This window comes from Rhinolophus ferrumequinum, chromosome 12 (assembly GCF_004115265.2).
Source record: "Rhinolophus ferrumequinum isolate MPI-CBG mRhiFer1 chromosome 12, mRhiFer1_v1.p, whole genome shotgun sequence".
Classification (NCBI taxonomy): Eukaryota; Metazoa; Chordata; class Mammalia; order Chiroptera; family Rhinolophidae; genus Rhinolophus; species Rhinolophus ferrumequinum.
The window spans coordinates 73,247,926-73,265,069 of record NC_046295.1 but is presented as its reverse complement, the minus strand read 5'-3'; the positions used below and the strand labels follow the sequence as shown (position 1 = coordinate 73,265,069).

The window sequence follows — 17,144 nt, the reverse complement described above, 5'->3', positions numbered from 1 at the left end:
GCCGTTTATGATAAAAACCCTTAAGAAAGTGGGAATAGAGGCATCATATCTCAACATAATAAAGGCCATATATGATAAACTCACAGCTAACATCATACTCAATGGGGAAAAACTAAAACTATTCCCCTTAAGATCAGGAACAAGGCAAGGTTGCCCACTATCTCCACTTCTATTCAACATAGTGCTGGAAGTTCTAGCCACAGCAATCAGACAAGAAAAAGGAATAAAAGGCATCCAAATCGGTGAGGAGGAAGTAAAATTGTCGTTATATGCAGATGATATGATACTATATATAGAGAACCCTAAAGACTCCACCAAGAAACTATTAGAGCTGATAGATGAATTTAGTAATATAGCAGGATACAAAATTATTCAGAAATCAGTTGCATTTGTGTATACCAATAATAAAACATCAGAAGGAGAAATGAAAAAAACTCCCATTTACAATTGCTTCAAAGACTATAAAATACCTGGGAATAAATTTAACCAAAGAAATGAAAGATCTGTACTCAGAAAATTATAAGACACTGAGGAAAGAAATGAAAGAAGATACAAATAGATGGAAACACATACCATGTTCATGGATAGGAAGAATTAATATAGTTAAAGTGTCCATACTGCCTAAGGCAATATACATATTCAGTGCAATTCCTATCAAACTACCGAACAACGTTTTTCACAGAAATAGAACATATAATCCTACAATTTATATGGGAGCATAAAAGACCCCAGATAGCCTCAGCAATCTTGAGAAATAAGAACAAAGTGGGAGGTATAACAATACCTGACATCAAATTATACTACAAGGCTACGGTAATGAAAACAGCATGGTACTGGCATAAAAACAGACACATAGATCAATGGAACAGAATAGAGAGTCCAGAAATAAATCCATGCCTATATGGCCAGTTAATCTACGACAATGGAAGCAAGAATGTATGGTGGGGTAAAGACAGTCTATTCAATAAATGTTGCTGGGAAACCTGGACAGACACATGCAAAAAAATGAAGCTAGACCACCTCCTTACACCATATACAAAAATAAATTCAAAATGGCTTAAAGACTTAAATATAAGATCTAAAACCATAAAATTCCTAGAAGAAAATATAGGAAGAAACTTCACAGAGATTACCCGGAGTAAGATTTTTACTGATATATCCCCTCGCGCGAGGGAAGTAAGAGAAAAAATAAACATGTGGGATTACATCAAACTAAAAATTTTTTCACAGCAAAGGAAACCATCAATAAAACTAAAAGGGACCCTACTGAATGGGAAAAGATATTTGCCAATGATATATCTGATAAGGGGTTAATATCACAAATTTATAAAAAACTCACTCAACTCAACTCCAAAAAAACAAGCAACCCAATTAAAAAATGGGCAGAGAACATGAAGAGACATTTTTCTAAAGAGGACATACAGATGGCAAACAGACATATGAAGAAATGCTCAACCTCACTAATCATTAGAGAAATGCAAATAAAAACCGTAATGAGATACCACCTTACCCCAGTCAAAATGGCTATCATCAATAAATCACCAAACAACAAGTGCTGGTGCGGATGTGGAGAAAAGGGAACCCTTGTGCACTGTTGGTGGGATTGCAGATTGGTGCAGCCACTATGGAAAGCAGTATGGAGGTATCTCAAAAATCTGAAAATGGAACTACCTTATGATTCAGCAATTCCACTCCTAGGTATCAACACGGAGAAATCCAAAACTCTTAATTCAAAAAACTTTATGCACTCCTATGTTTATTGCAGCACTATACACAATAGCCAAGACATGGAAACAACCAAAATGCCCATCGGTAGATGACTGGATTAAGAAACTGTGGTACATTTATACAATGGAGTATTACGCAGCCATAAAGAAGAAAGAAATCTTACCATTTGCAACAACATGGATGAACCTAGAGAACATTATGTTAAGTGAAATAAGTCAGACAGAGAAAGACAAATACCATATGATCTCACTTATATGTGGAATCTAAAGAAAAGAATAAGTCAATGAACTAATCAGAAACAGTTTTGGAGACATAGAGGAAAAACTGAGGGTTGCTAGATGGGAGGGGGGGTGGGGATAAGAGGGGAGGTGAGGGGATTAGAAAACAGTCAGTAACCACAAGATAGCCACGGGGTTTTGAAAATTAATTTGGAGAATGTAATCAATAATGTTGTAAAGATTTTGTAGGGTATCCGATGGACACATGTCTTATTAGGGAGACCACCTCAGGGATGATGTAGATGCCTGATCACTGCACTGTGCACCTGAAGTTGAAGCTGAACAATAATGAATGTCAACTACAAGTTTGTGTATATATATATATATATATATATATATATATATATATATATATATATAGATATGTGTGTGTGTATATGTATATACTTACAAGAAGCAGAATACAGCATTAGGAATAGAGACAGTGGAAATGTAATGGCTCTGTGCGATGTCAGAGGGATAGTGGATGGGGGCAGGGGGGTTGACACAGTGTGAGGGATATAAAAGATAAACGTCTAGTATTACTTTGTCTTGTGCACCTATAACTAATAAAAAATAAATTAATTAATAAAAAAAATGATCTTTTGGCTTTGTTGGTCATCTGGTATATACTTGTATTCTGTTTTATTGATTTCTGCTCTTACCTGTTTTTCCTCCACATTACCTTCTTTGTGTTTAATTTACTGTTATTCTTTTAACTTTTCGAGAGAGATGAATGAATACATTATTGATTTTTTTAGTCTATTTTATACTCTTTAAGATTGTAAGTTTTTCTTTAAGCCCAGATTTATGTGCATTATACTCTTGACAGTATTTTCATTATCATTTAGTTAAAACTATTTTTTATTTTCTGTTGTTATCAGGTCTTTGGCCTCTTCTGGATTTGGAAGATGCCCCTAGGGGAAATGTGGCCCCCAATGCCGGGTTTCCTTCATCCCCCAGATCTTGGCTCCATAGTCTTTATTGTCTAGGACCAGATATTCTGCATTTTGTCCAGCTTTTCTAATTGCTCACGTCAGGAAGGCTTTTTCAGTTTACTTCCTTTCTCCTACTGGAAGTGGAACTTCGGTATTTTGTACAAGGTTCTCTGGTGAATTAGTAGCAGCTGGGTTGAGAACTACTGCTCTCTGCCCGCATCTTCTCCCACCCTCCTCCTTCAGGCCCTTACTGTTTCTTAGCATGTTCCTGCTGATCTGTTTTGTTTGCCTGGGGCTGGTTGTTCCCAAATAGCCGAATAGCTCACCCATGCTTTCTTTAGGTCCTCATCAAAATGTCACCGTATCAGCAATACCTTTTGACCTTTCTGGTGAGCACCACAGGTTAAACAGCAGCACATCATCCCCTTAAGCCTCTTAATTTTTTCTTCATTGTGCTCAAAACCATATGACATGTTTTAGTTATTAGTTCCCACCACTGTGCATAATCTCTTTGAGACATTGTGTTGTTGTATGTCCAGCACCTAAAATTGTCCTGCACATAAAAATGTTCAATTAATAATTGTTGCTGAATGAAATTATAATGAGGATGATTAAAGTATAGGCTTCAGAGGGTGTTTGTGATGATTAAATAAATTAGTACATATAAGGTATTAAGAACATTGCTGGTCATATGGTAAGCACACACATATTATTTTTAAAAATTGTTGCCTCTCAAATGATCACTTCTCACTTCTAGTTATGGTAAAGGTTGAAAATACTTGATTTTTGTAAAGGAAGCCCATTTCTTGCCCCCGTCCCTGTCTGAGATTACTGTTAGGTAGGTGCAAAAGTAATTGTGGTGTAAAAGGTTAAAAAAATTGCAAAAACTGCAATTACTTTTGCACCAACCTAATACTATGATTAGGCCCAGATTTGACAGGCCTTTTCCAATGGCTGGAGTGGTAGAATGAAGCTTAATTCATAGAACTCTATCTATGTAGCTCAAGGATTTAGAGGATAGATCTGTGCATTTAAGCCAGTTTGTGGTTTCCATGCAATCAGGGAGCAGCTTTTAATGTAACTTAATGAGTGGTTGAATGATTGAATAGAGTTCATTCCTTTTTAACTTTTATCTCCGAAAGACTGCATTCTGGGAGACTGGCACGCTCACAGTTTTAGGTAATGCAAATGAAATACAGTGCTAAGCAGATATAAGCAGCTAGTGCCTTCTGCTGAAAAGAACATCGAGATTGATTGACCTGAGTGGTATTGACTCAAGCAAATGCTGTAGTCAGTGTTTACCCCAAGGGACAATAAATCTTCATGATCAGAGAATATGCTGTTAATTTCAGTATGAACCTCTTGAGCAGAACTTTCCTTAAGGAAAAACCCAACAACCAGTTTTTTAAGTTGAAGACTGAGAGTTCTTTAAGATACATGGACTGCTTGATGAGCTTTTCTCTTATTGCTCCTCACTTGGACAGCAAACCTTCTGCCTTAAGTGTGGCAGCGTTACTAACTAGCTTCTTTACCCAGGAAATTGATTGATGTCAGCTCAGTTCTTGTTTCATACCTGTTACATTGTTTCTAAGTCTTGTTTAGTTTTTAAGTTACAAGACAAGGACAGAAGGACTTTGACTGTCATAGAGCGCTAAGGAAACATAAGATCTCTATATGAAATAGGCAATAACACAGACAACATATAACACTTTATATTTCTGATACTACAGAAACTCTTTTAGAAGGTTGAGGTGAGAGAAGAGCTGAAGAAAACTTCATGGAGAAGATGAACTGTAAATAAAATCTTGAATAGCATTTGAATAGGCAGAAAAACATTTTGTAGTATGAGATATAATGAGATTTCCAAAAGCATGAGATTTAAGATGTGGACTTTAAAATTTATACAAGTAATAAATGTTAAATTAAGAAATATTTGAAAAGACATAAGTAAAAATAAATCCTACTACCAGAGATAACTATCTTTAACATTTTGATATGTATCTTTCCATGCATATACAGGTGTCAATATATGCTTATAGATATTTGTATTTGTATGAATAACTGGGAAAATAAATATTTATAAAAAGCGATACTATTAAATTGTTTCATAAAGATTCACTTTAAAACTTTTTGCTATTACAATATTATAAATATGGTAATTTTATTGATTAATGAAAGAATCCTATGGTCCTTGTGATTCCTAAGGTTTCCCTCCCTGAACATACCAGACGCATTTGGTTGAGTAAGGGGAGTCATTATTTTCACCGATAACAAATCTCTTTTAATTCCTTAGGTGCTGGGTCATCAGCTTTGAAGAGGCCATTTGAAGATGGATTAGGGGATGATAAAGATCCCAATAAGAAGATGAAACGAAACTTAAGGAAAAGTATATAAAATCTTTATTCTTATAGATGTGAACTAGAAAGGATTTATGAAGTCAGAAAAATAAAAATTGTGAAGAATATGATTGATTTGAATTGTGTTTTCAGAATAGATCTTAACGGAAAAATTAATAATTGAATAACTTCTTTTGTTTCCATGCTTCATTGCTTAGGATACGTTAATACCAACAAACTAAAATTAATGTACAGATACAGTAATGCATATTTTACAGTGATGTTCGCATAATAATTTAAGAAGTCATTTTAGAATTACTTAGAAAGTGAAGTTAATTTGTACATGTGTTTTGAAATTCTTGCTTTTTAAAAATCTAGTGAGTTTATAGTGGTCAGGAAGAACCTAGAAATGCATAAATTAAAGCAAAATGGTTTGATTTCTGACTTCATTCTTTTTTCTTTAACAGTTCTGGATAGTAAAGCAATAGACCTTATGAATGCACTAATGAGGCTAAATCAGATCAGACCTGGGCTTCAGTATAAGCTCTTATCCCAGTCTGGTCCTGTCCATGCCCCAGTATTCACAATGTCTGTAGATGTGGATGGTACAACATACGAAGCCTCAGGACCATCCAAGAAAACGGCAAAACTCCATGTAGCAGTGAAGGTATAGTATGTCTTTTCCTCACCAGTGCTTTGTTATTTTAGGTTGTAAATAAGGTGCTGATTTTCCAATAGTGAAGTAACAGAATTGTTCAAGATTTTAATGACAGAAACATACACGTATAGAGTTTCATCACCTCTGGATCACGTAGTTCTTTTTTGGATGTAAAATAGTATGTGTTGATTATACAAAATTTGGAAAACACAGAAGAAAAGTAAAGAAATAAAAAATAAGTCAGTTGCATATCTCTGAGGCCGATCATTAATATTTTTATATAGTATGTTGGTTTATTTATTTCCAATATTTTTTTCCTGTTTTGCTTGTTTAGGTTGAGCTTATAGTGTATATGCATTTTTATCTTGATTTTTTTCATTTAACATGTCATCATTGTTTTTCCATGTTATTAAAATTTCGTAAATAATTTTTAATGGCTGTATGAGTAACATGATATGGATGGTATTTGTTTCAACATTTCCCTATCATTGGCTATTTTGCTGTTTGCAGATTTTTTTCTGTCATAAATAAATTTATCATTTTCCATGTGCATGGTGCCTTTTCGTATTTCAGAGTATTTCCATAGGGAATAAGGTCCAGGATTTGAACCAATCAATCATCCACATAGGTTTGTAGAAAATTCCTAAATATTGGAATCTCCCTATGAGTACATTTGACCTCTTGGAGACAAGTGTGAAAATGTCAAAGATCATGTAGACCGAAGATCAGTTTTCACTTAAGAAAAGTTCTGTTATGTAACAGTATGGCATGAGACACAGTTGGTCTGTTTTCATGATCATTGTATTATATTTTTTTTCAGGTGTACAAAACAATGTAATAGTTAGACATTTACACCCCTCACAAAGTGATAATCCCCCAATGTACTACCCCTCTGACATTGTACGTAGCTGTTACAAGTCCATTGACTCTATTCCCTATGCTGTACTCCACATCCTGTGACTGTGTACATATTAAATCATAGTTGACATTCATTATTATTCACCTTCAGCTTAAGGTGTAGTGCAGTGGTCAGGTATCTACACCGTCCCTGAAGTGGACTCCCTCATAAGACAAGTGCCCATCTGACACATATAAAATCTTTGCAACATTACAGATTATATTCCCCAAACTGATGATCATTGTAGTATTAATGTGGATGCAAACATTATCCTAGATACTAAGCTATAGCAGTGAACAGAGTCTTTGCCTGCCTGGGTCTTGCATTCTTGTGTGATAGGATGGGGAAACAGACAACAGATATACAAACGAATAAATATATGTCAGGTAGTAATTAGAAAAATGCAGAAAAATAGTAAGCTGTAAAAATATAAAACAATATGTTATTGATGTTCTGCCTTATTTACAGAAGAGGTACTTCAGTTATGATGAAATAGTATGAGTTTAAAATGAGGCAGAAAAAGAAAACCAAGAATGAGGGGAAAAGTGAGTCCAGGAATAATGCTAAAAATACATTTTGATAACTTAGCAATAATGTATGCTGAGAACAAGTCACGTACTGGTATGTACACCTAAGTTCTCTAGCATCTGACACAAAAAGCTTGTGAATTATCAATTCAGTCAGTGACATAAGGACAGACAGTTGATTATGAGAGTCGCAGTTGTTTTGGTACAATGGCAGGTAGGCATTCTCCTTGGATAGGTCTTCATAAGAAGGGATAGCAGTGCTATCCTTTAAAAGCAGCTAGGATGCAGAGACACAGTTTATGGGTTGTTGCTTACAATAACCTTTCCTGTAAGATAGTGGCCTCATAGCAAGTTGCAGTTTGTTAAAATTTGGGTGAGTTAGTGGACGCAAATTTTGCAACATGACAAGATTTAGATGCTAGTTGTTCTCATAATAACGATTTAACATTTTCATATGTGTTTTTCCAAATCCTCCCCCTCCAACCTTTTAACCTGCCATTCCAAATCCAGAAAGCATTGAAAATGAAAAATATTTCCCTAAGTTTGATGCAAACTCACTTGATGGGAAAGCCTGACCTGAATTGACGTAGGGTATTTTTTGTCTTTATTATTCCAGTTAGTATGAATATTTTATATATTTGTTTGTACAGACATGGGATAGCACCTGAAGTACCACTGGGGATTTGGAAAATAGGTGGTAAATATACTATTGTATTATCTTTCTAAACTCTGAAAAGTTATGAATTCTGAAAATCTGGCCCAAGGTTTTCAGATAAAGAATGATGGGACCTACAAAATGCATATTTAAACTAGGATCATGTTTTCTTTGATGATCTAAAAATATGAGTTTTTTATAGTTATCTCAAAGATGGTTCTCATTTTTAGTGATGACATAATACTTCATTATTATCAGTCTACCATGGCACTAATCCTTTTACATTTAGTTGCTTCCAGTTGATTGTTTTACATCTTTTTGAACTAATCTGATGATCCCTTAAGATATAGTCTAGAAATAGAATTACTAGGTCAAGAAGAAAGCCTATTTGAATGATCCGTTAATTTATTAAATACGTATTGGGATTTTTATTCTATGTTAGGCATTTATTACCAAATTGCCATCCATAAAGGTTATACCACATGTTACAGGTTCTGTATGAGTTTGTGAGAGTTTCACCCCAACATGTGTTTAGGAAAATAGGTCCCACTTGATAAAAGTCCTTGCATTCCTAACATCACACCTTGGGAGAGGTTGGACCTGTTAAGACAAATTACACCATAGAATCAAATCAAAATAAAACAAGAAGGAATCAGTTTCTGTCACAAGAGCCTTGGCTGCCCAGCAGCAGGCACCCTAAAGTGACGGAGATGAGTGACCAATCCCTTTCCCCTTTGAATTCTTTTTCCTTAGAGTCCCTCACAAAGAAAACATTTGGGGACATCATCAGCTATATTCAATGAAAAAAATCTTAGTCATTGTGGGGAAAAGATCATCTAGAAGGGGACAAGGAGTGAAGACTCTTTGGAGAGTTTCTTGGAGCCATCATGTACACAAGCCATGAATATGACCTTGGTGTTGAGTTGGAGAGCCATAGAGTACAGTGTGTTTTCTTTTCACTCTTGGCCCCTGGTCTTTGAGGATATCATCTTTCTCAGCCTCAACCCCCTTTCAGGGGAAAAAAAGCATGGATACACTGGATTTCCCAATCACCTCGAATAGGAATCATCTTGTGATTTTCAGCTCCATTAATGTGTGTATTGGGTTTGATTAGTTTGCTAGACATTTGAAACTCACTTTTCTTTGGTATAGCAGTTTTTTGGCGTTAATATTTATTCCAAACAAACTGATTCTAGAGATCTGAGAACTTCTTGCTTTTTTATTATTATTTTATTTAAAAATTTTTTTATAGCATATACTAGTTAATAATCTCAGAATATATGTTCATAGAAAAACGACTTAATTTGAAATGCTGCTTTGCAAGTATTCTGTATCCCTTCACATTATCTATGAGTTATATCAACTGTTTGTAAGTGTATGGAAGTATGTTGCTACGATTAAGTAACTAAATGAATCTGATAATGTGAGAAAAGGGCAGAGAAAAGTGGTGCTAAATAATTCACATGAGACTGTTTTAACTGTCAGTATTAAACTGGGGAAAGCTGCATGTCTCTAGTTTTTATTGGAATATACAAATCAAATGTATTTGTGACTCTTGGCTTTTGACTTGCAGTTTGTTAGCCAGTGTTAATTCCAGACTGAGAACTATTCTCTCAGAGATGATATTTCTCAGGGAGAGCATATTTACAGGGCTCAGTGGAGGAGGTATTTTTTTTTTTAATATAAAATATTGATGAGGATCTAACCAAGTGATGTTATTGTCTTAGTGTAAAGTACTACCTGACAATTTTTAGAACTCGAGATGTTAAAAAAGGGTTCTTGGCTTTACTCTCAATGAGTACAAGGACTTTATTTATGATTTGAAATGTTCAGCAGAGTGCCAAATTCTCCATATGAATTGGGTGAATTAATTTCTCTTGGTACAGAGTTCTACTTATGCCCATTTTTTTTTGTTTAGAGTAATACTGTTTTATTTATATTGGCAGAGTTCTTGATACAAGATGCCATTGTTTATAAAGTCTGGGCTGCCTGGCTTCTCATTCGGGTGGCTATCAGGATAGGGTTTTTTGTTTTGTTTTGGTCTCCTTAAAACCAAGTTTATTGAGGTATAATTTATATACAGTAAAATTAATCATATTTAGGTATATGGTTTTGGCAAATGTTTACAATCAGCCACCACTTCACACCTTGGTCAAGATATAAAATATTTCTTTCACCCAAAAAGTTCTCTTATTACGTCCCTTATGTAGTGAATCTCCTCCCCAAGTCCCCAACCCCTCACGTCCTCTAATCAGTTTTCAGAATAGTTTTTTGAGACACCGTTTAGGCATAGCTAGGATTGTAAAGAAATATGACATTGCTTTTACATTCCAGCACCTTAAAACATTAATCAAAAGCTGAAACAAATACAGGGATTGTTGGGAATCTCTCTCTGATATAGACCTTTAAATTAGTAACTGGCAATGCATTATCAACCTGTTTAAAGAGGCTTTTAAAAAACATGCTAGTGAACATACTCTCTTGTAAAGTAATAAACAGTATAAGCTGGAGGGAGGTTTAAAAGGGGTGCCTTCATGTAATACGTGCGTGTGCAGACACCTGTGCACACAGTTCTGAAAACATTACATAAAAAAAAAATTTTTCAACTGCAGTTGACATTCAGTATTATATTAATTTCAGGTATACGGCATAGTATTTAGACATTTATATAACTTACGAAGTGATCCCCTGGTAAGTCTAGTATAGCCCCCCAACACCATACAATATTATTGACAATATTCCCTGTGCTGTACTTTACATCCCTGTGACTGTTTTGTTAACAACCAATTTGTACTTCTTAATCCCTTCACCTTTTTCACCCAGCTCCCTGCCACCTCCCTTCTGGCAGCCATCAATTTGCTCTCTGTATCTATGAGTTTGTTTCTGTTTTGTCTGTTCATTTATTTTGTTTTTAACGTTCCACATGTAAGTGAAATCATATGATGTTTGTCTTCCTCTGTCTTATTTATTTCAGTTAGCATAATGCCCTCTAGGTCCATTCACTGTTGCAAATGGTAAGATTTCTTTTTTTTTTTTATGGCTGAGTAATATTCCATTGTATAAATGTACCACATATTTTTTATCCAGTCACCTATTGATGGGCACTTAGGTGGCTTCCATATCTTGGTTATTGTAAATAATGCTGCAGTGAACATAGGGATGCATGTGTTTTTTTGAGTTAGTGTTTTGGATTTTTTCAGATGAATATCCAGAAGTGGAATTGCTGGGTCATGAGGTAGTTTTAGTTTTAATTTTTTGAGGAACCTCCATACTGTTTTCCATAGTGGCTGCACCAATCTGCAATCCCACCAACAGTACACAAGGGTTCCCTTTTCTCCACATCCTCGCCAACACTGTCGTTTGTTGATTTATTGATGATAACCATTCTGACTGGAGTGAGGTGGTATCTCAGTGTGGTTTCAATTTGTATTTCTCTGATGATAAGTGACATTGAGCATCTTTTCATTGTCTGTTGCCCATCTGTATGTCCTTTTTGGAGAAATATCTCTTCAGGTGCTTCCTCTGCACATTTTTTAATTGGATTGTTTGTCTTTTTGGTGTTAAGTTGCATTAGTTCCTTATAAATTTTGGATGTTAATTCCTTATCGTATGTATCATTGGCAAATATCTTCTCCCATCAATAGGTTGTCCTTTCATTTTGTGACAACCTTATTTTTTAAAAGATGAGTAATGCCAGGCACTGAATGGAACTATAAGAAGGAACATTGGTGGGAACCATAAAGTAACCAGGCCTTGCAAGGCAGGATGGAAACACAAACCTAAAATTGTTTCTGGCTCACTCAGTGTAGAGAATAAACCTAGAGACTGAATCTTTTCTTTGAAGTCTCAATTATGGTTTAAGTTAAAAGCAAAAGAGGTCAATATTAGAAAGCTTCAGATGTGATTTTGTAATTGACTGGCAAATTGGTTGCAAGGTAATGAAACCTTCATGATGGCTTTTCTGTGCTAATCTTCCCTAATGGATTGAGTCATAGAATTTAGAGGTCACCTAATGAGTCCTCCTGTTTTGCAGACTGGAAAATTGAGGACCAGAGGACAAATACAGGCTTAGACTCTCACATCTTTTCCTTTCCTGGTCCCGTATACTTTTTATAGTGTGCTGTTTTACCTTTTCCCTCATCTCATTGGTTGAACTTGGTTCTGCTGCTTATTTTCTGTATCTTTTACCTCCAAATTAAATGAATCAGGAAGAACCTCAGGTTTGCATTTCTCTCATCCTTTATTTAAACCTAATTACTCTGTGGACGTTTTCCCCATTTTCTATGGTGACACCCTGGTAGGTAAAACTTGTTTAACCAAGGATTTATAGATTTAGTACCATCTTGCTCTTCCTACAAGGTGTTTCATGGATTTAAATGTTGTAGATTTGAAAGTGGTTTTCTCAATATTTCATCTATTCTCTGTGGGTTCTGGTGTTTGAATAAAACTGAATCTTAATGTAATTTGTACAGGTATTGCAGGCAATGGGATACCCAACAGGCTTTGATGCAGATATTGAATGTATGAGTTCCGATGAAAAATCAGATAATGAAGGCAAAAATGAAACAGTGTCTTCAAACTCAAGCAATAATACTGGAAATTCTACAACTGAAACCTCCAGTACCTTAGAGGTATACTTATATATGTTTTCCTTAGAAAATAAGTAATCTGTTTTCACTGTAGAAAATTTGAGAGAGATGGAAAAGTATAAATAAAATCAAAAGTATATGCAAACATATATTCCAGAGGCAGCCATTAATATTTTGTTTTATTTCCATCCAGCCTTTTTTCTATGAGTATTTTTTTGAAGGCAATCATTTTCATGCAGTTTTACATCTTGATTTTTTCCCCTTAATTCTGAAAATATCTATAAACATAACTGTATACTGCGCGACATTTGAATCTACCCTATTTTAACTAGCATTTCCCTTTTGGTGGCCATGGAAGCAGTATATCACAATTACATTATCAAGAGTATCAACAATAACTGAAAAACAAAAACCCAAAAGATCTAGCGGAGGAAATTTAGGACTATTTGAAGTTTTTGCTAAGCTGTGGGGGGCAGTGGGTCATCCCAGAGTTGGACCAGCTGTGAGGGACGCATAGCTTGACCTGGTGTGTTCCTCGGACTGAATAAGTCCTGGCCAATGAGCTTATTCCCACAGAGCATAGGAGACAGAATCCAGGTGCTGAGTATTCACAGCCGATTTGGGAATTCATGGAGCCCTTGCTTATTGCATTCTTCATAAGGAAAATTGGCTTTGAAGTGACAGCAAGAGCTTACATTAATACCTGAAAAATATTTTGTCATTTGTAAGAATGAGTATTTATTAAGGACTTAGTGGACTGTAATTTTTTTCAGTCTATGAACCCTTTTTTAGTACATGCTTACTGCCAGATGCTGAAAAAACTGTGTCTAGAGCTTCAAGATGCCCTCAGGCTACAAGGGCAACAGACACATATATAACCAATTATAATGTAATGCAATAAGTACTATGGTTGCAAAATGAACATAATGTAAAATCTCCAAGGAGGAAGTGATTGTGTAACTTAAACACACGTGTAAAATCAAAGGGAGTAAAATGTGACCTAGGTTTTAGATGACGAGTAGAATTTTTTAGGGCAGAGGTGGAAAGAAGGCATTCTAGGTCAGAGGAATAGTAGATGTAAAGGAGTTGTGAGAGTGAATGTTTAAGAAGTGCCAGGTGAGCCAGTGTGGAGGGGACTGATGGGGGTGACTCAGGCTTGTGCAAATCTCGCCTGACTTCGTGTGATGTGGAGGATAAGATGTGGCACCTGGCTTTTGAGAGACCAGTCATTCACAAGAGGTAGTCACAAGCAGGGCACGACGCGGTGCTGGCAGTGGTGTAAATACTAAGAAGAGAACCAGCTTGTTCACTATGAGACTCAGACCGTGAAGTTCAAGGAGCATTCGGAAGGGAGAGAGCAGTGTGGGCAGCCACATGAGTAGATGGAGGTTTGGCTCCTGAATGCTTCTGTGCTTTGTTTCTGTATGATGTATGGGGGTGGGGGTGGGGGAACAAAGCCCTTATTCTTTATTTAAATGAGCAGTAACTGATTAGAAATGCAAATATTTGTATGTGTTGACTCATTTTTATAAAAGTGATTTCAGATTTGGGAAGCAGGCACTGATTACCATAGACCTAGTTTTAAAACTTGCTCATTACCCTTTAAAGCTGGAGACTGGAAATTTGCCTTGAAATTCTTAAAATGTAGATTATATTAACTCTTCAAGAAGTGATGTTTATTACAAAAGATCCAGAAATGTTTATTAAATTTGTCTTTAAAAATTGTCTAGTGTTTCACTTGTACCGCATCAGCGACTTATCAAATCAGCACAGAGTGCTCATTAAGAGAATGTGGTTGTCCATTAGGTTTTTATACATAATAATTCTTTGGGGGTGTTCATTTCTTTGGTCAGCATTTCTTGAGCTATTACTGTGGTGGAATTAAAGACATGATCTTTAACCTCAGAAAGTACTCAATCTTTGGGTCTTTCCTTTCTCAAAATTATAGCTTTGTAGTCTTTTGTGGTTTGTTTTATTTTTGGTGCTAGCCTCTCTCTTCATTTGAGCCTTCACACTCTTACATGAATTACTTCTCTTGCTTTCCTCTACTCTTATCCTTCCTCAAGTCAGTTCTTTTACTACTGCTAAAGTAATTTTCTGCAACACGAACCTAATCATGAACTCTTCCAGATTAAACTCTTTCAATGGCTCCCCGCTATCCACAGTGAAGCCAGAGCTCGTGTGTATGACATGCAGAGTCCTTTGTCAAGGGTGTTTCTACACAGGTCCTACCTTACTTTCTTCGTTCCTTATCCAAACTGCTGTTTCCCTGGCAGCTGTTCTTTCCTCCTCTTAGGCCTTTGCTTCACTGTTTCTTCTGTCCAGAATGCCCTTCACCTTCATTTCCTCCTCACGGAGGTCTGGCACTTCCCTTTCAAGGGTGGGTTCACGTTGTCACATTTTCCTATCAGGAAAACCATCCTGATAGTCCTAGAAAATGATTCCTTCTACCGTGTTTCCCTAACTTACATCTGTTCTATAATGCACATGGTTTCACAGTGATTTTATCTGTCACTCCCACTGCACTCTAGCTCCTTAAGGATAGGGAATGACTCCTTTTTGTGTTATTTCTAAATTTCAGAATCCATAGTCTTCAGTATGCTGTTTTTACCTTGGGTGTCCTTTCATCTCTTTAGAGAGACTGAGAGGTGTGAAGGGACATTTTCTTCTACATCCTAAATTGAGTTATTTTCTCCTAACCCTAAATACGAGAACAGTGAATACTCTGCTGTTATGTGAACCTCAACTGTTCGAGCCACTTTATTAGTCATTTAGATGATTATTCTTAGATCACAAATGCCACAGATAAGAGCTAGAGTACCACGTAATGGCACGGCTACCTTGCTCTTGAACATTGATCTGTTGGGACAGCCCTGCTTCACCAGCAGGCTGGCCAGATGACTGACTGGGATGTTTATTGCTTATAGTTTCCATACCTTTAAAGACACTTTGTTATTCGTATATAAAGGTGATTATGTGTCCTAGCCCCTCAGTGCTTTAAAGTACAATTTCTGAGCCTTTTCAACAGAGGCATAGCATAACTTTATTAGTAAGACATTTCATACTCTAAAATCTGACTCGATTGAACCTCCTTTTAGGTAAGAACTCAGGGCCCTATCCTCACAGCAAGTGGCAAAAACCCCGTAATGGAACTCAATGAGAAAAGAAGAGGTCTTAAGTATGAGCTCATCTCGGAGACTGGAGGAAGCCATGACAAACGCTTTGTAATGGAGGTGTGTACCTAGCTACAAGCCAACCTTAGTTTTTCCCTTAAAGGCATAGGATATCCTGAGTTTATATGTAAAAAAATTTTAGACTGAGTCAATTCTTGTTGCATTATTTGACATTTGGTATTTTCTGTGTTATGATACATTTAAATTAAAACTACATAGAGGAATTGCCCGGGATAACTGTAAAGTGTTATTCTTGGTTTTAGGTAGAAGTAGATGGACAGAAATTCAGAGGTGCGGGTCCAAATAAGAAAGTGGCAAAAGCAAGTGCAGCATTAGCTGCCCTGGAGAAGCTGTTTTCTGGGCCCAACGCAGCGAATAATAAGAAAAAGAAGATTATCCCTCAGGTATGAGTTAACCATTAAACCTTTGTAATAACTTTGAAAATATTACCAGAATTAAATTTCCTTTTCTGTCTTTGTGCCACTTGCGCTTTTTCTGAAATTATTTCTTTTTATTGGGTTTACCAACCTTTTCTTTGGGTTAGGTCATGCATAATATAAATGTGTCAGTAGTTCCCTGTTCTGTGGTCATTCTAGGCAAATCATATATTAAAAAGAGACTATTAACATGACTTGAGGGCATTAGGTCACCTTGATGAGGTCGTGTTGAGGGATTTGGACTTTGATGAGATGTTAGCCTTTGTTTAGTTTAGGGAAGCTGCCAAGAGTGGTTGGGCCTTGCTTTCATCAGAGTCTGTATATGCTTGTCCAGTTTCCTTTTCAGTTTTGAACTTTTGCATTATTTATTTTGGGTTTCCCGTTGGGGGTGGCACTGTAGAGATTGGCCCCGTGTTACCTCTGTTCGTTGGGAATGTCAGTGTGCTGAAGGCATTTAGAAAAATGGCTTCCTAACAACATGCTTTTGGATAACAGACTCTCCATCCATTCAGTTAAACAGTCAAAAAAATTTTCTAGATGTGTACCACATGCATGACTGTGAAGGAACAAGAGATACATAAATAAACATAAGCTACATTTTCTCCCTCATGGAGAGTGCTGGTGTAATAAGTCTGAATATATTATGTGATAGGAAGAAATCAATTACAAATATTAATAGACAGAAGCTTAGATTATTTAAGATTCTGTTAAACAGTGTCTTTTACATATGTTAAGTCCTTATAGGAGGGTAGAATTGATCTCATTTTACAGATGAGGAAACAAGGCTTGAAGAAATTAAGATACTACATGTAATAAAATAATAAAGTGAATTGATAGTAGAGGTTCCCTTTAAAACCAGATTTTTCTTCTTCCAAAGACCATGGGCATTTTATTGTTTATTGCATGTTAGATCCGTCTTAGAAAATTGTTTTCATTTAACCTTCTTGT

The 17,144-nt window shown here is 36.0% G+C and overlaps 1 protein-coding gene across 3 annotated transcripts in view; it reads left to right on the top strand.

The window, feature by feature from the left end:
• The window catches only part of STRBP (spermatid perinuclear RNA binding protein), a 135,149-nt gene that overhangs the window by 93,651 nt on the left and 24,354 nt on the right, over positions 1 to 17,144 (top strand). For all 3 annotated transcript variants that reach the window (XM_033123890.1, XM_033123888.1, XM_033123889.1), the window contains exons 11-15: positions 5,217 to 5,309; positions 5,727 to 5,926; positions 12,470 to 12,628; positions 15,685 to 15,819; positions 16,023 to 16,163. In XM_033123890.1, the coding sequence (XP_032979781.1) occupies positions 5,217 to 5,309; positions 5,727 to 5,926; positions 12,470 to 12,628; positions 15,685 to 15,819; positions 16,023 to 16,163 (728 nt within the window). The remainder of the gene's footprint in view (positions 1 to 5,216; positions 5,310 to 5,726; positions 5,927 to 12,469; positions 12,629 to 15,684; positions 15,820 to 16,022; positions 16,164 to 17,144) is intronic.